This window comes from Myotis brandtii, unplaced genomic scaffold (genome assembly GCF_000412655.1).
Source record: "Myotis brandtii unplaced genomic scaffold, ASM41265v1 scaffold144, whole genome shotgun sequence".
Taxonomy (NCBI): Eukaryota; Metazoa; Chordata; class Mammalia; order Chiroptera; family Vespertilionidae; genus Myotis; species Myotis brandtii.
The window spans coordinates 2,269,901-2,292,162 of NW_005355159.1; the positions used below are offsets into that span (position 1 = coordinate 2,269,901).

Sequence of the window (22,262 nt, forward strand, 5' to 3'; positions counted from 1 at the left end):
CCCCCCCTCCTTTCCCCTCCCTCAAAAAATCAATGGAAAAATATCCTCCGGTGAGGATTAACAAAAAAAAAAAAAATAAGTTCCTCTGAGGAATACAATAAAACTATTGTGATATCTAATCAGCTTTTTCTAAATTAGCCTTCCACACTAATTAAGAGACACTTTTCTCAATTAAATGGAATATCTTTATTTATTTATTTGTTTGTTTGTTTGTTTGTTTGTTTGTTTTCGTTAATCCTCACCCGAGGATTTTTTCCCATTGATTTTTTTTTTTTTAGGGAGAGTGGGAGAGGGAAATACAGAGAGAAACATCAATGTGAGAGAAACACATCTATTAGTTGCCTCCTGCATGAGCCCTGACCAGGGCCCAGGCAAGGGAAGAGCCTGCAACCAAGGTACATGCCCTGGACTGGAAACAAACCCTGACTCTTTGGTCTGTAGGCCAGCGCTCTAAACACTGAGCTAAACCAGCGAGGGCAGGAATATCTTTGTTTTAAACAAGTTTTCACTGAAGTGAAATTTCTCCTTGGATTTTTTTTAAAGGCCAAATGGAAGAATAAAAATATTCAACATTGCAATAATTATCTAAAATTCTTCTGAGGCAACTGAAATTGAATCTGATTAGCACATACAGCTTTTCCTGTGGAATATTGTGGGGGTGTGTGTCCTGGATAACATTCTTCATTTTAAAAGGTGAAGTTCCACATATTCTGAAAGTTTTAACATGTAAAAAGAAAAGGCACACAGAGTTCCCTTTTTTGGCCATGTAATAAGACACCATTAACACCTACCAGTCTGGCAAAAATTCAGGTCTGATGCTTCTCTTTCACACTGCTGGTAGGAAAACAATCTAGCATTACCTACTAAAGTTAAAAATTTGAGCACTCTTTTTCACTCAAGCAATTCCACAGCTAGATCTGAACTCTGAAGCAGTTAGTTCTTGAATCAATAGATCACTAGCACCTGAGAACTTATTAGAAATGCAACCTCTTGGGCCCTGGTCAGTGTTGCTAAGTGGTTAGAGCATCAGCCTGTGCACTGAAGGGTCTTGGGTTCGATTCCCAGTCAAGGGAATGTACCTGGGTTGAAGGTTGAATCCTAAGCCCTTATTGGGGCATATTTGGGAGGCAACCAATCAATGTGTCTCACATCAATGTTTCTCTCCCTGCCTCCCCCATCCCTACCAATCTCTCTAAAAATCAATGGCACAATATCCTCTGGTGAGGATTAACAAAACAAACAAACAAACATACAAACAAACAAAAAAGCAATGCAAATTTTTGGGACCCCCACCAAACTTGCAGGATTAGACACAATGAGCCCAGCAATCTGTTTAAATAGCCCGTCAGTTGATTCTGATGCAGTCAAGTTTGAGAACCTCTGCTCTAGAGAAACTCTCATATATTTGCACAAGGAGATATATATATATTAGAGGCCCAGTGCACAAAAATTTGTGCACTCAGGGCGGGGGGTCCCTAAGCCTGGCCTATGCCCTCTTGCAGTCTGGGACCCCTCAGAGGATGTCCACCTGCTGGCTTAGGCCCGCTCCCTGGGGGATCGGGCCCAAGCTGGCAGTCAGACATCCCTCTGGCAGCCCAGTAGCCCTCAGGGGATGCCCACTTGCCAGCGGGGAGCAGGCCTAAGCTGCAGTTGGACATCCTTAGGGCTGCTGAGGAGGCGGGAGAGGCTCCCACCACCACCACTGTACTGGCAGCCGTCAGCCTGGCCTGTGGCTGAGCAGAGCTCCCCCTGTGGGAGCACACTGACCACCAGGGGACAGCTCTGCATGTCTGCCCCCTGGTGGTCAGTGTGTGTCATAGTGACCAGTCATTCCCAGTTGTTCTGCTGTTAGGGTCAATTTGCATTATTGACCTGGGGCGGGGGGAGGGGGTTCCCCCAGCCCGGCCTGTGCCCTCTCGCAGTCTGGGACCCCTCGGGAGATAACGACCTGCTGGCTTAGGCCTGCTCCCGGGTGGCAGAGGGCAGGCCCAATCCCTTTTATTATATAGGATATTTACATCAGCACTCTTTGTAATAACAAAAAATGTCCATCATTACCAGAAAACATAGACTGTAGTACTATATATTCACACATGGAATACTATATAATCTATAATATAAATGATCTCAAGAATATAATGCTGAGTGGGAGGAAAAACATTGTGGAAAAATGACTATTATTTCACTTATACAAAGTAAAACACACACAAAACAATATTAAAAAGACCTAACTGTTGTGGTTTGAGAAAAGCAAGTTGTTACATCTAGTGATCGTGTGCTATCCTTTCTGTAAATGATGGTAAATACTTTAACTAAAGTAGAAAAGGGATTTTTTACGCTGAGGACAAGGTTGACTAAACTAAAATGATGTATTTTAACCCCAGTGATGATCCTGGAAAGGGAAGCTGCCCTGAAGATAGATGTCTGGTGAAGTGATGGTGCAGAGTTGATACCACTGAAGACACTCAGGAGTTAAGTTTACTAGATCAGAAAAGACAGGGTAGAAACTACAATCTACACAGCACAAACGTTCACACTCTAAGGTTTTTCTAAAACCTAGATGTCAATCCAATGGCAAGAGAAAGCAATGGCACCATAAATGTGTCATCTATTTGTCAGCTTATGTTTGCCCTTCTGTCTATGCGTTACCATGAACACTGAACCAGCCAATCATGCTCCCAAGTCCTGGAGTTCAGCTACTTGGAAAATGCTCTAACTTAGGGAATTTTCAGTCCATTCTCATCCAAAAGAGCATTCTTCTGTGAGTTTCAGACAAAGATCCTCAAGATATCCTTAGCTCTGACTTATCTTCCAAATTCTAGGCCCACATTTCTGTTTGCAAGGCCCTTTCCTGCCCCCCAAAAATACCTTTTATGGATTGGCCCTATCTCCAAAGTAAAGTCTACATCTATGCCTGTCTGTGCCGGGCACTGATCTAAGCACTGGGGGTATCATGGTGCACAAAACACAGTCTCGCCCAGCCAGTATTCCTCAGTGGTTAAGCATCGACCTATAAACCAGGAGGTACAGTTTGATTCCTGGTCTGGGCACATGCCTGGGTTTTGGGCTCCATGCTCAGAAGGGGTCGTACAGGAAACAGCCAATCGATGATTCTCTCTCATCATTCTATCTCTCTCTCCCTCTCTGAAATCAGTAAGAATATATTAAAACAAAACAAAACAAAAACACAGTCTCATGGAACTCTCCCTACCTTTACTGTTTACTGTCTTATTAACACAATATCTGACCTCTCGGGCAATTATTAAAACAACATACATTTCTACTTACTGCTTATTTATTCAGCTAGCACTAGTTTCTGGCTGACTCCCTTGGTCATCATAAGTCTTTACTATTACAATGTGCTATTTAAAATACTGGAATTTTATTGTTTATTCTCTCCATAATTGGTTCAAGGTCCAACAGAAACAGAGATCTGGATATCTAAACTATTCTGCCACATACATACATACCATTTGATACTTCTCTCTAGTAAGTGGAATTAACTCCAACTAGAAATGAAAATTTACAAAGAGTATCTATAGGGTACTATCATTTTATTACAAAACCTTTCTCATTTCATGTTCCTAAATATAAAATTCTAAAGTTCCTTCAGTGAATCTATCCCTATTTTGTTCTAATATTCTTAAAAGTAAAAAAAAATTCTCTAAATTAACCATAAGATTATCAAAATTAGTTTATAATCCAGATTAATGAAAGGAGCTTCCATAATTTGTAATATTTTGAAACATTAATAAAAAGATAAACAATTTTAATAAGTATTGTATGTGTGAAACTGTAGCTGTCTAGTTTGATAATGGACTTCCTGTACTGATAATTTTTAAAATCAAATTCTCTTGGTACAAAATATTTCAATCTAACCTATTTCTAAGCAAAATGTTTCAGTGTTATCTTTAAGAGGCTACATTTAGCTGTTTGGTTCTTTCATCCCTCCTGAATATACCCCAAATACTCTAGCACACAGATTCATAAATCTCTTCATTTTCCCCTTTCTCTCTCATTCCTGATTTCTACTTCTCTGCCCTTGCAAAGACAATCACCTAAGATAGCAACTAATCCTACTACTGGATCCTGCCAGCACAGAAGTTGCTATCTTCTGGCCTCCCCTGACAACTTCAGAGTATCTCTAACCATGCCAGAAAGAGCCAAGGGCTGCTGCTGGGTGAGGGTGGCAACAGAAAGGATGTGACTAACAATGGGCTTCAGACTTCTTTTTCCAAATAAGAGTCTGGAGTGTCAAGTTTCGGTGACACTCCTCGATCCCTCTTGGTTACAAAAACTCCCTGGATTCAATCTCTAATGACCTAGCCCAAGTAGAAGTCAGGCCACAAAACTAAATTAAATGAAAATGCCTTTCCTGTAACAGGGACTTAACTTTAAACCTTTGCTTTAACAAATGTAAGAGAATTTTATGACCTACTTTATTGTAATATAGATGTACATATATTACTAGTCAAATAACATTCTCCAAGATTAAAGAGACATATTAAAAATCATCTCATAATACACAGTCCATAAGAAAGGCATAGTACTGTCTCTTAATACCAACTAGATCATAAAGGAGACATCCTGAAAACAATTTGAATGACTATAGGTGTTTAAGTAGCAGTTAATATTTTATATTATGAATATGCCCCCAAAGTATGTTTATGAGCCAAAAAGACTGCCAAGGATATAATTTTATGTTTAAAATCCCTCTGGCAAATGTTGAAAATAAAGAAATTCTCTCCTCAAATTAGCTCATCAGTGTGGAGTGAGGGGGAAGCCCCTTAGAAGTTGTTTGATCTAGATGCCTATGCAATGAAAAAGCAGATCCCACAGGGTCTACTTCAAATGATTCCATTTTAGGAGTTTGTTTCATTAAAACAGTCACTATAGGAATGTTCATTCTCAAACTGAACCCAAATCTGTCTTCTAACTCAGTGATTCTTAGCTAGGATGATTTTGCCCCCAGGAGGCGTTTGTCAATGTCTATAGACATTTTTGGTTGCCACAACTGGGGGTGGGGTGCCTCTGACATATAGTACATAGAACCAGGGGTACTGTTGAACACCTTACAATACACAACACAGCCCCACAACAAAGTATTATCTGACCCCAAATATCAATAGTGCTAAGAAAGCCTAGGACCTAGGAAAGCTCTTGAAGAATCATGAGTGAACTCTTTCCATAAGTGACACATTTAAAAATACTTGAAACTCTCTATTAGTCAGCTATGGTCACAAAAATGCTACATAATAAACCACGTCAACACTCATTGGCTGGCATGGCCAGTGGGAGCATGGGGTCTAAAGTAGTGCTCGCTGAAACCTGGGATCTGGCAGCAGACGGTGAGTGCGGGCTCTCAGGATTCTATTACTTTGTATTCATGCTTCATTGATTGACTTCTTGAAATTAACTAGGACTTTCCCATGTTTATCTCAGGTCTGGAATAGTTTCAGCACCATTACCATTACACCATTTAACTTCTCTTTAAATGTCTGTTCCAAACTAGCCCTCAAACCATCTATTCCTCCTGTCATATGTGAGGCAAAAGCAAGCCCATAAGAACTGGGGTGAGATTTTAATAGAAATTGGAGATAAGATTTGTAGTTGGACTGAATGTGAGCTAGGAGACAAAGGGAAGAGTTGGGAATTACTCCAAAGTTTTTGACCTGAGCAACAGAAAGGATGGAAGTGCATTAACTGAGAGGGCTACTTGTGCTCTGCATACTTGATAGTATATCACAGACTACTAGAGACTACAATAGGCCACGGTTTAGTGAAAGGACTTTCTAGAAGTACAATTTTCCATTCTGTTATTTGAGCAGCTTGAAAAAAGACTATTACATGACAGATGTAATAAAAACATACATCTACACGAATAATAGACAAATATGTAAATTGACCATCTCTCCACGATGCCCATAGCCAATCAGGAGTGACTATGCAAACTAACTCAACAAAGATGGCGGGCCTGTGGGCATCGAGGAGGTACGCAGGCACTGAGCGGCCAGGGGCAGGGACAGGGCCAGATGCCTGCTATGAGGGGGGTGGGGCAGGGGGTGGAGTGAGCTACAGGAGGGCGGCGAGCGAAGGTGGAAGGTGGCTCTGGCCAGAGTGAAAGCAGAAGCCAGAGAGAAGACCTGGGTCCCGGGTGCTGGAGGGAAGCCGGTGCCGGAAGCCAGGGGAAGGAAGTCCTATTCTTGCACGAATCTTCTAATAATAGACATATGTAAATTGACCATCTCTCCACGACACCCATAGCCAATCAGGAGCGACTATGCGAATTAACTCAACAAAGATGGCGGGCCTGTGGGCGTCGAGGAGGTACGCAGGCACTGAGCGGCTGGGGGCAGGGACGGGGCCAGACGCCTGCTGATAAAATTGATAACATAGTACAGCATATAGAGTATCCTTGTGTCATAGCCAGTGCAGTTAGCTGTGATCATTTATTATAAGAAACTAGAGGCCCAGTGCATGAAATTTGTGCACTCAGGAGGGAGGGGGGGTCCCTCAGCCCAGTCTACACTCTCTCGCAGTCCGGGAGCCCTCAGGGGATGTCTGACTGCCCGCTTAGGCCACTCCCCACCAGTTGGACATCCATAGTGCTGCTGCGGAGGTAGGAGAGGCTCCGGCCACCACTGCTGCACTCACCAGCCGTGAGCCCAGCTTCTGGCTAAGTGGCACTTCCCCTGTGGGAGCACACTGACCACCAGGGGGCAACTCCCCTGGTGGTCAATATGCATCATAGTGACCGGTTGTTCCACCATTCAGTCTATTTGCTTATTAGCCTTTTATTACATAGGATTAACAATCTAATAAATTCACAAAAGAGTAAAAATTGCAGATTAATCTCTGTGGCCTATCATTTTCTCCATGTGATTAATAGATGCTATATTTTTCTACCACTTTGCAATTGGTAATGTAGTTATTTGAGATAGTCTTGCTTATAAGGAACTTTCATTTAAAAATCTAAACATTTATCACTGTTATGTCTCCTTGGGCAAGGGAAATAAAGGAAAAAATAAACGAGTAGGACCAAATCAAACTAAAAAGCTTTTGCACAGCAAAAAGACAACCACCCATTAACAAAATGAAAAGGGAACTCACCGAATGCGAGAACATATTTGTCAATGATATATCTGTTAAGGGGTTAATATCCAAAATTTATGTAGAACTTATAAAACTCAACACCAAGAAGACAAACAACCCAATTAAAATATGGGCAAAGGATCTGCATAGACACTTCTCCAAAAAGGACATACAGGTGGCCAATAGACATATGAAAAAAATGCTTAACATCACCAATCATCAGAAAGATGCAAATTAAAACCACAATGAGCTATCACCTCACACCTGTCAGAATGGCTGTCAACAAATCAACAAACAATAAGCGCTGGCAAGTATTGTAGGGAAAGGGAACCCTCAGTGCACTGTTGATGGGAATGCAGACTGGTGCAGCCACTGTGGAAATCAGTATGGAGTTTCCTCAAAATATTAAAAACGGAACTGCTTTTTGACCCAACAATCCACTTCTGGAATATATCCAAAGAAACTTGGAACTCTAATTTGAAAGAACATATGCTCCTCTATGTTCACTGCAGCATTATTTACAATAGCCAAGATCTGGAAACAGCCCAAGTGCCCATCAGTAGATAAGTGGATAAAAAAAAGCTGTGGTACATTTACACCATGGAATACTGCTTTGTTGTAAAAGAAGAAGAAGAAGAAGAAAGAAGGAGAAGGGAGAAGGGAGAAGGGAGAAGGGAGAAGGGAGAAGGGAGAAGGGAGAAGGGAGAAGGGAGAAGGGAGAAGGGAGAAGGGAGAAGGGAGAAGGGAGAAGGGAGAAGGGAGAAGGGAGACTATAGCATGGATGGACCTGGAGATTATTATGCTAAGTGAAAAAGCCAGTCAGAGAAAGACAAGTATCATCTGATCTCACTTATATGTGGAATCTATAGAATAATAATAAATAGACAAACAAAATAGAAACAGAGGCATGAATACATGGAATAGACTGACAGTTGTCAGAGGAAAGGGAGTTGGAGTGGGTGGATGAAAGAAAGTGAAGGGATTTAAAAAACATTATGTACACACAACAGTGTGGTGATAGCCAGAGGGGAAATGGGCAAAGAAAGTGAAGGGATTTAAAAAACATTATGTAACACACAGACACACACAACAGTGTGGTGATAGCCAGAGGGGAAATGGGTTGGAGGTAGGTGGAGGTGTGCAAAGGGGCGATAAATGGAGATAGAAAGAGACTTTGCTTTGGGTCATGGTCATATGATGCAGTGTGCAGATGATGTTTTGCTGAGTTGTAGATTTGAGACCTATATGGTTTTGTGAACCCATGTCACATCAATAAATTCAATAAAAAATAAAATAAAAATTCAAACATTTAATAAACTGCCACATTGGAGAGCTTACACTTTAAAATACTGTGAAAGTGAATAAATGAGAAAACTCACTGGGTTACAACAGCAAGGATTTATTCTCATGCTCACTGGTCTGAAGTTGACTAATGAAGGCTGGGTTCCGCTGGGCAGCTCTGCTGCAGGCTGCTGGGTTTGGCTCCCCACTGCATGCTGGGCTCAGGTCTGCTCTATACATCTTCATTCTGGGGTCCAGGTTACATGGGCATTGACTATGTGAGGCATGTTCTCATGGCACATGACCAGAGCCCCAGAGGGCAGGCCAACCATACCAGTGCTTTTTAAGCCTCTGACTTATATCACATCCACTAATCGGCCAATGCAAGTCACATGAGTGAGCTCAAAGTCAGGGGCAGGGAAGTACATTCTGGCCACCATGAGGCCAGGCAAGGATGTGGCTGTATAATTCTATTACAGAGAAATGACAAATTGGAACAAAAATGGAATCTCCCACATTCCTCACACTTTCATTTTTCTTCAAGCTCAATATTCCTCCTTCCTTCAATCATACTCCGTAAGACACAGCTTCTAGATCATTCACCGTACTGACAATGTCCTATACCAATTTTAGTTCTTCAGTATTCCTATTAAATACAATGCTCAGAACTGAACACAAGATTCCATATGTGGTCGGACCATATTGATTTCTCCTACAGAAAGGCATGGTGATCTTTCTGTGCCATGTTGCACCAGCAGCAGCCTCAGACCTCTCATGTTTACCGTATCTCCTGATTGTATCATTTTCTCTTGTGCTTGATTTAATCTGTTGCTGTTTTGTACAAGAACATGCTGTGCAGGCTTGTAGCCAAAGAGCAATAGGCTATACCATATAGTGTAGGTGTGTAGCACACTACACCATCTAGGTTTGTGTAAGTACAATCTGTGACATTCACACAAGGACAAAACTGCCTAGCGACACATTTCTCAGAACCTAGTATCCGTTCTGAGTTCATGACTGTATTCATCAATTAATTCTCTACTAAAATATCATTTCCTCCATAAGCTGTGCCTCGTATGTTGAAGGCCTGGGGAGGGGAGCAAATATGGGCTAGAAGGGATCAATGGGGAAAAAAGGGGACATCTGTAATACTTTCAACAATAAAGACAGCCCTAGCTGGAATGGCTCAGTGGATAGAGCACTGGCCTGCGGACTAAAGGGTCCCAGGTTCGATTCCAGCCAAGGGCACATGCCCAGGTTGCAGGCTTGATCCTCAGTGTGGGGCGTGCAGGAGGCAGCCAATCAATGATTCTTTCTCATCATTGATGTTTCTATCTCTCCATCCCTCTCCCTTTTTCTCTGAAATCAATTCAAATATTTAAAAAAATAAAGATAAAGTTATAAAATAAAATAAATATTTGTCGATCTACCTAAAAACAAAATATTCCACAAGGTGCTGAGGATACTGCAGTGAACAAGACAGACAGTCCTTAGCATCTTAGAGAGAAAGACCTAAACAAATAACTACGCAGGTGACCAATTAATACAACTGCAGTAAGTACTACGAAGGAGAAGTACAATAGCACCTGAGCATGGGTCAGAGCTTGTGTTCTGTGTGCTTACAGATCTTCCTCATCATAGTGTCTATCGCACTTTACTATAATTAGCCGTTGTCTTTATTCCCTGCTACCTTTACTGGGCTGTATTTTCATAGCCTGGTATAACTCCTATTGAATAAAAGTGCTTAATAATTATTTTTGAAATGATCAAATGGACTTGTTCAGAATACGAAATTAATGAGCCAGGATAATACTTGAGCTTAGGACTCAAATTCCCATCCTTTTGCCTCTATATGGCATTACCAAGTTAATGCTAGCCTACTACACAATTACAAATAAAAAAGAACTTATACATATATATGTTATTTATAAACTATACCTACCTGTAACTTGAAAACCTATGTACATATAGCTATCATATAATCTATATCTTACACTAACATAGGTATACTAATTAATGGCCCCCATATTCCTTATTTGTAATGGAATATGTTAAACAACATATAAACTTATAGATCTAACTGAAGAATTCAAAATGAGCTCATGCTAAATAAATGGTAACAATGACAATCATAAATAACAAACGCAAATATATACAAATTAGGAGTTATTTTAAAATACGATAAAAGGCAACTTCTTAAATGTTTATGCTACAAAGAACAATGATATACTAATAAGAAACTCTTGCACATGATAAAGTAACAGCTGTTCTTTCACTCTACAGGTCCATATTCACAGCAGGTCAGCCTGCCATCCTAACTTTAACATTAAAATATTTTCTTTTCTTTTTAAATATATATCTTTATTGATTTCAGACAGGAAGGGAGAGGGAGAGAGAGATAGAAACATCAATGATGAGAGAGAATCATTGATCGGCTGCCTCCTGCACACCCCACACTGGGGATCGAACCTGCAACTCAGGTATGTGTCCTGACCAAGAATCGAACCGTGACCTCCTAATTCATATGTCGACACTCAACCACTGGGCCACGCCAGCCGGACAAATATTTTCTTTTCTTTAAAATTTTCTGTGAATTTATAGAAATTACAAATACAATCCTCAGATTGCTAGTATATGTTTCTTTTACCTTCTCCCAAAAGAATTACTGAAAGCTAGTCCTAGGAAAACGGCCTAGCTCACTAAAGTGAATTAGCACCCTCTAGTGAAAAAAGGTGGCAGAAAAGTAAGTTCCCTTACAGTGGTTCTCAACCTTCTGGCCCTTTAAATACAGTTCCTCATGTTGTGACCCAACCATAAAATTATTTTCGTTGCTACTTCACAACTGTAATGTTGCTACTGTTATGAACCGTAATGTAAATATCTGATATGCAGGATGGTCTTAGGCGACCCCTGTGAAAGGGTCGTTCGACCGCCAAAGGGGTCGCGACCCACAGGTTGAGAACCGCTACCTTAGGAGAACACTATTTCATATCCAAAGGTTGCTGATGTAGCAGTATAATAGGACAATTTTTTAAAAAAATATATTTTATTGATTTTTTACAGAGAGGAAGGCAGAGGGATAGAAAGTTAGAAACATCAATGAGAGAGAAACATCGATCAGCGGCCTCCTGCACACCTCCTACTGGGGATGTGCCCACAACCAAGGTACATGCCCTTAGCCAGAATCGAACCTGGGACCTTTCAGTCCGCAGACCGACGCTCTATCCACTGAGCCAAACCAGTTAGGGCTAACAGGACAATTTAAGAAAATATAGAAAACTGTTGCAGTAACACAATCTCCTGATTATGTTTTTTTTAATATTAGAATCTAATATACTTTAGCTATTAATATTACATTTACTCTAAGAAACTGATACTCAGTACTATAATCATTAAAAAATATTCTAATTATGGAATGTTTTAAAAAAGATAATTTGCTATGTTGGAAGCACCACTAAATAAGTATGGCCCATTAACCCACTTTCCCATCCTCATCACGTAGCCACATGCAAAGGGCCTTGACTTTATCTTGCAGACCTTGGGAAACCATAACACATTTTTTTATATAGTTTGGTGGCTGCATACAGGATGGATTCACATGGAAAGTGGAGGTTGGTGATAGTAATCAAGGCAGGAGATGCCCAGGCCTGAATCAAAATGGTGAACAAGTGTCCAGTGGGTTTGGGGTCACTACAACATGCAGAATGTCTCTAAACTTCTGCAGCAATATATTTTTAAATTTGGTCATACCTCTGTATATCTTTTCTATTATTAAGCTGTACTGAAAAGCTTAATCATTTTTTAGACTTGTTCTTCCTATAAAGGGTAACTTCCTTGAGGATAGAAATTACCTCAGTGTAGACAATAAATAATGATTTAATTTGAAAAATGTGTGAAATGTTATTTCAATGATATAACTTGTGCGGATAAAAAAAAACATATGGTGAGGTTTTTAAAAAGTACTTTTAAAAGATTCTCTTAAGGAGAAATCTTATGTTAATTATGTACATCACCAACTCTCAAATGTGATCACTACATCATGATGACAATTTTTATCTTGTGGATAAAAAAGCTCTTTGAAATGAGTTGGTCCTTTTATACTGCATCTTTGAGTTTAAAAAGTCAACTCATCTATTATCATTTTCCTCTCAATTTCTTTTTAAAAAATATAGTATGATTTATTTTTAAATGTTCAAAGGTAAGAAAACGAAACATTAATTTTCTTTCAGATACATACATGAAGGTAAAACTTTCAAAGCAAAACATGTATACGTGTTAAAAACCTGACTTTCAAACCTGATTAAACCAGGAAATTAATAACAGAATCAGGTTACCTGCGAGGAAGGAGTGATGAGGAACAAGGGACTCTAAGTCCCTGATAATGATCTAGTTCTAGCCCGCCCCAGGCTTTCACCGCCCTATTGCCTGTGTCCATGGGTTACGCATGTATGCATACAAGTTCTTTGTGTGATCTCTTCCTCTCAAAGTTTTTATTTTCCTATCCTTTACTTTGTGGTGCCTATTAGAAAATATAACATAAATTTCTATTCACTTGAATTCCTAAGCCAGGGAACTCCAACAGGATGATCAATTAGATCAGAAGCTTAAACATTCACAGCTACCAGGCACATACCTGAATTTAGGAAGAAGTAGGGAGAGTCTCCATGAATGCCCACTGTGCCTGGCCCCAGGGAGTCAGACAGGGTGTTCACAAAGGAAAATACTCCACTCATGATTCCAAAGCCCAGGCCAGAAACTAAAGAGGCAGAAAAAAAAAAAAACTGTTAAACCCTTTCATGCTATGATTTGTCTTCAAATTTCCAAGGACTGGGAAATACTATTTTGTGGAAGGGGAAAAGGTGCACATGCTATGGGGGAAACAGTGGAAAGCCGGCTCAGAAGAGGCAGGTGCTTGGCTAAATGATGAATCGAGTGAGAAGAGGAAAGGGAATGACTAGTGGGATGTAGCAGAGAAATGAAAAAGATCTAGGCAGAAGCAATAGGTGAAATAGGGAAGGATATGATGCTGAAGCTCTGGCTTTAGTTATAACAGAGTCTAAGTGTGATGGCTTAGAACTAGGAACTGTACTTGAAGTGTGACTGCAGTGTAAGAAGTGATCCCTGGGCCAAACTGGCTGATTCAACTTACAGACCTAGATCCAATTTTAAAAACGTAATTCTAGCCCTGGCTAGTGTGGCTCAGAGGTTAGAACATCGACCGGAGCACCAAAGGCCTCACGTTCAATTCCTAGTCAAGGGCATGTACCTGGGTTGCCATTTGCTCCCTGCCCCAATCAGGGTGTGTGCAGGAGGCACAGTTGATGTGTCTCTCTCACATTGATGTTTCTCTCTCTCTCTCTCTCTCTCTCTCTCTCTCTCTTTTTATCTCTCTCTCTTTCTCTCCCTCTCTCCCTCCCTCCCTCCCGAAAAAAATATCCTCATATGAGGATTAACAACCCCCCACCCCCCAAAAAGAACACACACAACATAATTCTAAAAAATATGCAGAGGTATTAACTATAGCAATATAATGAGGTATTAACTATAGCAATATAATGAGTCCTCCTAGTCCAGCCAAAGTCATGGTAACCACCCAGAGAAGGTAACAGTAATCTCACTTAGAAATTGTTAGTTAACTAGAGTCTTAAAAACTTAACTTCCAAACCTGGCTAATATTTAATGGACACATAGATAAACGTCACCTGCAATCATTTCCCCCTTTACATAAGGGCCCTGAAAAGCTAGAAAAATAAACAATATACACCAAGAGACCAGACAGCAATAAAATACTATATCCACAAAGATGTAAAAGACAAAAATGCTTTCATGCCAAATTTTATTTCTTTCTTAATGACCATGCAATTCTAACTTACCATAGGCCAGCAGTCGCATAGAAGGTGCTGGCTCATCTGGATTAATAGTCTTCAAACCCTCATTGGCTTTTCTAAAATAAAACCACACAGATAATTTTTTTTAAAGAAAAAGTAGTATATCAGGAAAATACATACGATACTTCAAAATCCAGACACTTAATAAGGATTTTGGTAAGGCTATACTCTAAATCCAAAATCCATTAAAAAACAAAACAGCAAATTTGCAATTAACCTAAAATCAACCAAAATTTCCAACCCACTTTTACTTTTTATCTAATCTTCACATAAAAGAGAAAAATAAGAAAAACATAAGTAAACAAGACATCAGGAAAAAAGCAATACTTCTGATCTTCGCATAAAAGAGAAAAATATAAGTAAACAAGACATCAGGAAAAAAGCAATACTTCTGACTACTTCCTGAGATTAGTAAATACTTAGTTCAATATCCTATGGTGATCAGAGGAGTGGCAGCATGAGAGAGGACCTTGGTCTCTCCCCCTGAAACTTTAACAAGTTGATCAACTATAACTCAACAAAGGCCTCCCTGCTCAATATAGAGGCACGCCTGCAGGATCCACACATTGAAGCACATAAAGGTGGGAAAACGGAACAAATGGGAAGGCGAGAAGGGAGGAGAGCTCAGATGGCCATGGGTGCACCGTGCAGTGGGGGGCTCCAGGCCCCAGCCCGCTTGGCCAGGAGACGGGAGGAAACCAGCAGTAGCCGGCAATTCCTTCCTTCGGCTGGGAGGAACAGGGAGTGATTCAGATGGCCATGGGTGCACCCTGCAGGGGGGGGGGGCTCCAGGCCCCAGCCCGCTTGGCCAGAAGAGGGGAGGAAACCAGCAGTAGCAGGCAATTCCTTCCTTCGGCTGGGAGGAACAGGGAGTGAGCACTGCTTCAGGAGTGAGTGGTGTAAAATGGTACAGCCACTACGGAAAACAGTCTGGTGATTCCTCAAAAAATTAAGAGTAGAGTTACCATATGACCTAGCAATCCCTCTCCTGGGTATATATCCGAAAAACTCGAAAACATGTATTCACAAAGATATATGCACCCCTAAGTTCATTGCAGCATTCTTCACGGTGGCCAAGACATAGAGACAACCAAAGTGTCCTTCAATAGATGATTGGATAAAGAAGATGTGGTACATATGCACAATGGAATACTACTCAGCCATAAGAAAAGATGAAATACTGCCATTTGTGACAGCATAGATAGACCTTGAGACTATTATGCTAAATGAGTCATTCAGAAAAAGCTAAGAACCATATGATTTCCCTCATATGTGGGATATAAAACTGAAACTCGTGGACACAAAGAGCAATGTGGTTGTTGCCAGAGGGAAGGGGGTGAGAGGGGATGGAGGGTTAAGGGGGACTAATATATGGTGACAGAAAATGATTTGACTTTAGGTGGTGGACACACAGGGCAATATACAGATCTTGAATCAGAAATGTACACTTGAAATCTATATGATCCTATTAAGCAATGTCAACCCCTCCCAAAAAAAATTTAAAAAATATATATCCTGCCGAAACCGGTTTGGCTCGGTGGATAGAGCGTCGGCCTGCGGACTGAAAGGTCCCAGGTTCGATTCCGGTCAAGGGCATGTACCTGGGTTGCGGGCACATCCCCGGTGGGAGATGTGCAGGAGGCAGCTGATCGATGTTTCTCTTTTTAGAGAGAGAAAGAGAGAGAGAGAGAAATGTCAATGAGAGAGAATCATCAATCAGCTGCCTCCTGCACATCCCCTTCTGGTAAGCAAGCCAGAAATCCAGGCATGTGCCCTGATGGGGAATTGGAACCGGTGACCTCCCATGCACAGGAGGATGCTCAACCAACTCAGTGACACCATCCAGGGCTGTCACTGAAATTTTTCCTTTTCCCAGAGAGATACATCTTCAACCCCACTGTGTTGGTACTTCCTTATATCTTCCACCTGGCTATACTTATTCTGCCACCCTCCCTTCTAGTTTCCACTCTATAGAACCTCACTTGTATTCAAACTTCTATTCAAACAGTCTATTTCAGGCAGGAATTTCTCAAAGAAACCGTCTTTACCAATGATTGGTAATCACTATCTCTCCTTTCTCTTAAATCCTATAATAATGATGGTCTAAACTCCTATATGGGTATTTAATCATAGGGTTGTCTGATTCTAAAATATTTACATATTTGATTCATATCCCCCCCCATACAGGCTTCAGGGGGAAAAATAATCAGGGGGGAATATAATGCTACCATCAAAAAAGAAACTAAATGAATACCTGAATGAAAGATTAGAAAATTGCTTACCAAGAAATGATCCTTAGAGGGATCACATCTGTGCTTCTGCTGTGGACAATTCACAAACTTTCCCTGCTCCCCACACAAATGTGTGAGGAATGCAAGGTGTGGCTGGGTCGGTTCCACTGTGGTCACTATTACTAGCCCTTGTTGGCTACAATCTCTGCGACAATGATCCTGACTCAAAGGATACTTAAGTTATATTTACTATAAATATCATGAAATTAAAGGCAATGCAGAGGTCAACCGAAATAATAATAAGCAGAACGAAAAAGAGTCTTTTGTTTTTCTAGACTCAAAAGAAACAATTTGCCATTTCATTCTCCATTTGGTAGGATCATGAGCCAATGACTGCCAACCTCTTTCTCTGGAGCAGTAACCAACTAAAATGTCCAATTTTCCTGAACAACAAACTTATGTGTCACGGGAATGTTGTTAAAGGCTAATTAAAGCTTAGAAACATAGCAGCAATACTCACCATTAACAAATGAATAGTATAATGGTATAAAAGAATCGATAAATTTTGGAGGATTTTTGTTTTATATAAATTGGTCAGTAATGAATAAAAGATTTTTGCTATCTGGAATAGCAAAGTACTACGCCGAATATATTAAATATATAAACCCAGAAGTTAATAAACTTCCTCATTCTATATTACAAGTTTGTGGGAGGAAAGGTCTATGGCACTGATAGTTCTCCGTGTTAAGATTAGGAAGCGAGAAAGTACAAAACACCACCCGTTTCCGTGTTCCTGACAAAACACACGACTGGTGGTGTAAGGGACAATGTTCTTATTACGACCATTGTATTGAAGTGGAAAATTCTTTGTTTTCATTTATGATAGTTTCCAAGAACAAAAAAGAAAAAGCCAGATTTTAAAAATATAAACTTTGAAAAACTACTGATAAATCATTCCATCTTTCTCCTTTGTTCTGATTCTCTTTTTTTTGTATGTGTGTGTAAGAGAGGGACAGTACAAAGGAATATGCATATAAATTAAATACATCATTGTAGAAATTTAAACAAAATATGCCTCTTAAGAAATTATGGCAATGATTGTCTTAACTTATTTTATAAATGAAAAATTTTCTCAAATTACTAAATATTTATGGTATTAGCATTATAAGACAAAATTGAATTAAACTACAAAAACTTCAATCAAGCCAAAAAAAAAATTCGAGTGTAGGTTTTAGGCAATGTACAGGACCATAACTTGGATTTTTTAAAAAAAATTAAGATAGAAAGGGCTGCCACTTGTAGCCAATTTTCACAGTGCAACTCTTTGCTAGGCTGAAAGTTAGAATTCATTCACTCAAGATGAAGTACTGTTCTGAAGACTTGACCATAAAATAAACTTAGGTAGACTGCAATGATAAATATTTTGATTCAAGTCCATAAATGTAAAAAAAATACTGGTGCAAACTCTCCACATTTTCATTTTGGCATCAACTTCAGATAACAAAAATTTGATGACGTACTTTAAATTTAAATGTTCAAAATGCACTTTGGCAATGGAACACTTAAAATATTGATTAAGCCAAAGTTCCTATATTTGAAGATAGTGTAGCATAAGAGAAGAATTTAAATGCATCTATATAAATGTTAGCCATGAATAAAGGTATCCTAATAATTCTCAAACTTGTTTTAACACATAACTACATAACATCCAACATTTCTAAAATCTTCTAGGAAGATACTGTACAAAATTCCAAAGGCTTGCTAAAGATGCATTCCAAAGGCTCCTGCTAATACAGGTTTGTTCTAATATCTTATTTGCAAATTTCCAAAGGTTCTTTTGGAGCAGTAAACATGTTTTTCTGGAAGGCCAAAGAGGCTTCTCTGAACTTGCTGGCATGAGAGCCTGCAGATTGACAGCCATAATTCCTTCTGCATGTGGCCCTATTCCCTCACTATCCTCATTAAAATGTCAACCAATGTTCAGTGGGTAGCCCTTCGGAACCAAAGGTTAGTACCAATAAAGAGTTGCATGTCAGCCTGGCCGGTGTGGCTCACTGGTTGAAACGTTTACCTATGAACCAGGAGGTCACAGTTTGATTCCTGCTCAGGGCACATGCCGGGTTATGGGCTCGATCCCCAATGTGGGGAGTGCAGGAGGCAGCCAATCAATGATTCTCTCTCATCATTGATGTTTCTATCTCTCTCTCCCTCTCCCTTCCTCTCTCTGAAATCAATAAAAACATTTTTTTTTAAAAAGTTGCATTTCAGGTGGGAACTGTGAAGAAATAAGAAGATACCCGGAGTCTTAAAGGCTTAGTAAATCCATGTCTTAAACTGTGAAAATCTATTCAAAGTTTTGCTTCAACATTAGGATCATCGTATGTGAAAATGCAAAACCAACATGAGCCAAAGATGTTGCTGACAGGAAACCCAGAGCAGCCTTTGACGCTGAGGTCTGAAGAGAACGGTGCCCAGGCAAAGAGGAAAGGGCCACCGGCCTCTGCACTACTGTAATCACAGGGTGCTCTGCTGGGTCCGGAGCACAGGCAGGCTCCAGGCACTGACCAAAAGGGACATGTCCACTGACATAAAAGAACAGGGGCCGGAAAAGGTTTGGAAGCCACACACATGCCTTCTGAGGACTAGGTGAAGAAATGAGGAACATTTAGCTGTGAAAGAGACAACCACCAGAGGACAGAGATTTCATTTGACTGTATGTTTCTTGAGTGGGGCAGAGGTCAGAAAGAGGGAGATTTTGATTACCTTAATAATATTCTATTGTTGCCCTAACCGGTTTGGCTCAATGGATAGAGCGTCAGTCTGTGGACTCAAGGGTCCCAGGTTCGATTCCAGTCAAGGGCATGTACCTTGGTTGCGGGCACATCCCCAGTGGAGAGTGTGCAGGAGGCAGCTGATCGATGTTTCTCTCTCATCGATGTTTCTAGCTCTCTATCCCTTCTCCCTTCCTCTCTGTAAAAAATCAATAAAATACATTTTTTAAAAATAATAATATTCTATTGTTAAAATGCTCCATACAACCACAGACTAATGTTGATCTGTTAAGGATAATGTATTCCTGTGGAAACATAAATTTTATCCTTGACAGCTGTTGGTTGCTTTTTAATATTTCCATGAACTAATGGAAATTTCATATTTAAATCTTTTCTAAGATATGACTTTTGCTTGTTAAGCAATGGCTTCATGGTTTTCAATTTGTAATTTAAATTGCTTCATTATTAAATTTCAATATCTGTTGTTTAAAGCAACCAGTAAACAATATTGAAAGCTTAGCATATTGGCAAGAACAGATTACCAGAAGTTATTATAAGAGATATTGTTGAGGTTCTGTCTTGGTTACATCCATGAAATTCATGGAGTGGCTTAACTATCTCATGTGCCAAAAGGGAAAGAGTACATTTATCATTCTACTAAACTTTACTACATAATCAAAGCCAATCTCATGACTGCCTGAAAGAAAACATGATTCTAAGTTCAAGCTGTGTTTCAAATCAGTGGTTTCATGTGACGGCCTCATGAATCCTAGATGACCTACTTTCTGGCCTCAAGTTCCCTAAAGGGGAACTCATGCCCATAGCTTTTTTTTCCAAATGTGTTTTTCTATTACAGATATGAAATCATGACTATCACAAAATGAACCCTTATTTTCCCTAATACAATCAAAATAATGGTAGGCATAATCTCTATAAGAATTATTTATTTTAGTTGGTGGCAAAGGGAAGCTGGTATAAATTCTAAGGTGAAACAGTTTTTGTTGTTGTTTCAATGACTATTTCTCTAGCTTATTTTTCTTTATAGCAGTTATCTTCTAATATACAATGAATTACTCATTCATTTGTTGCCTGTCTCTTTCCATTATAATATAACCTCCACGAGGACAGAAACTGTCTTTTAATCATGATGTATTATTCCCAGTGCCTAGAATAATGCCTGACATTGAGTAAATTCTCAAAAAAAATTTTTTTGAATGAGTGAATGAAGGAAGGAGTATCCACAAGCTAAAATACTCAATATTTTCAGGTTAGAAATGTTCTAATCCTTTGGCTACAAACTGTGCAGGAAGGCATGGATCTTCAAAAACCACACTGCATTAATGTTTCAAATTACTAAAACATAATTCAAATTAACTGGGGAAAAAAGGTAAACAAACGTTTCACTTACTTTAAAAGTCTATAATATGCAAACCGAAACATTTCTTGGATAAGGACTGAGACTAACACTCCAAAGATCAGCAGATATTTCTCTATTGGTCCATCTCTGTTGTCAGTAATGGCTCTTGCCACGAACCAGACAAGGGAGGAAAGCAGTAGAGATATCAACCAGAAGAAAGCTCTGAAATGGGGGGGGGGGGGGGAGAAGTCACACGTAAGCATAAGTACAGGATTAATTTTTTAAAAAAATAATTACGTGCTCGTAAAGTGATGTTCTGGATCCACTGTTCTTAATCAGTGGGTCAGTGGTGCATTTCCTCTGTTGAGATGAACATGTGATCCAAAAGGAATTTAGGATTTTTCCTAACAATCACTCGTTTTCAGTGACCCTGCTATTTATTAAGTACATCTGCAGACTAGCTGCCAAGCACGGTCTAGCTGGAAATATTTGTTATTCCTCCTAAGTAATGCTTTGCTCATTGATGTGCAAATATGTCTTTCCCAGAAAAAAATGTCTATCTCTATTAATAGAGTGATTGGTATAAAATCCAGAAGTTGAAAGTCTGAGCTCTGATCTAGATCAGTTTCCCAGGCCTGGTTTTTGCAATATTCCTGTGGGCTCTAACGATTATAACAAGCTTTACAAACCCTCTGCCCGGTCTCTATCGCTTTTTAAATGATAGTGTGATGCAGCACTCTCAACACAGGTGTGAGAGGTGAAGAGACTCAGAAAAAGTGCGCATCCCTGGCCTAGCCTGGCTGTTTCTCCTGGTGCCGAGCGAGTGAGTGAGACTCAAGTGTGTAGGGTACGAGGGAGCCTCAGCAAGAGCTGCCGGACAGAGGAAAACCGGGCTGTAACCATAGTCGCCGCCAGAGTTCGGTGTTGACCAAGCTCCCGCGAAGAGGCGCACTGACAGGTGCTTCTGTGTTGGTGCAGGTTGGGTCCCGCCCCCTGGACATTCCCATTCAGCGGACCTGGGGTAGGGGCCGGGCATCGAGATGTTTGAAAGCACCAGATGCCCGGGCTCTTAACCCCTTTGGGATGACAAAATCTGAAGTTAACTTGGGACGCCCGTCTGCAGAAAAATAAAAGATGCGTATTTGAACGTATCCACATTTTTTTCATGCAATTTAAGTGGTTTCACGACTCACTACAGCCCACCCACGGGCCCTAAGCAAAACTCAGGAGCCCAGTCTCAGGGTGTGTGAGACCCACAGTGTGAGCTCCTTCCCCCGAGCCCGCCCTCGGGGGTCGGGAGTTCTCGTGCCTCTGCTGCCGACCCTCGGAGGCGGGTCTCGGCTCTCCCCGTCTCAACCCTTTCCCCCTTCAAAGCCCAAGGTCGAGCCGTGTGGTGGGGAAGCCTGGGGTCGGAACCCCCCGCGGGGGAGGGGAGCCCCGGTTCCGGGTTTCCCAGCGCAACCGCCTCACCCGACGATGAGGAAGATGATGCGCAACGGGTCCGTGGCGATAGTGAAGATGTAGAGGGCGAGCGCGGGCCCGAAGGCAATGAAGGCGCAGCCGAAGAACACAGCCGCCGTCATGGCGACCGCGCCCGCGGAGCCTGGCAAAGACGCGGAGTGCTTAGCGCAGCTGAGCTGAG

General features: G+C 40.6%; 1 protein-coding gene across 3 annotated transcripts in view; it reads right to left on the minus strand.

Moving 5' to 3' along the window:
* Positions 1–22,256, minus strand: part of APH1B (APH1B gamma secretase subunit) — a 30,592-nt gene extending 8,336 nt beyond the window's left edge. The window contains exons 1-4 of one of the 3 annotated variants that reach the window (XM_005861091.2): positions 22,091–22,256; positions 20,672–20,842; positions 14,247–14,317; positions 13,007–13,129 (exon numbers count right to left, since the gene is read on the minus strand). In XM_005861091.2, coding sequence (XP_005861153.1) covers positions 13,007–13,129; positions 14,247–14,317; positions 20,672–20,842; positions 22,091–22,203 — 478 coding nt within the window. In that variant the 5' untranslated portion in view covers positions 22,204–22,256. The remainder of the gene's footprint in view (positions 1–13,006; positions 13,130–14,246; positions 14,318–20,671; positions 20,843–22,090) is intronic. The other 2 variants (XM_005861093.1, XM_005861092.1) reach the window with 2 other exon arrangements.
* Between the last annotated feature and the right edge of the window lie 6 nt (positions 22,257–22,262).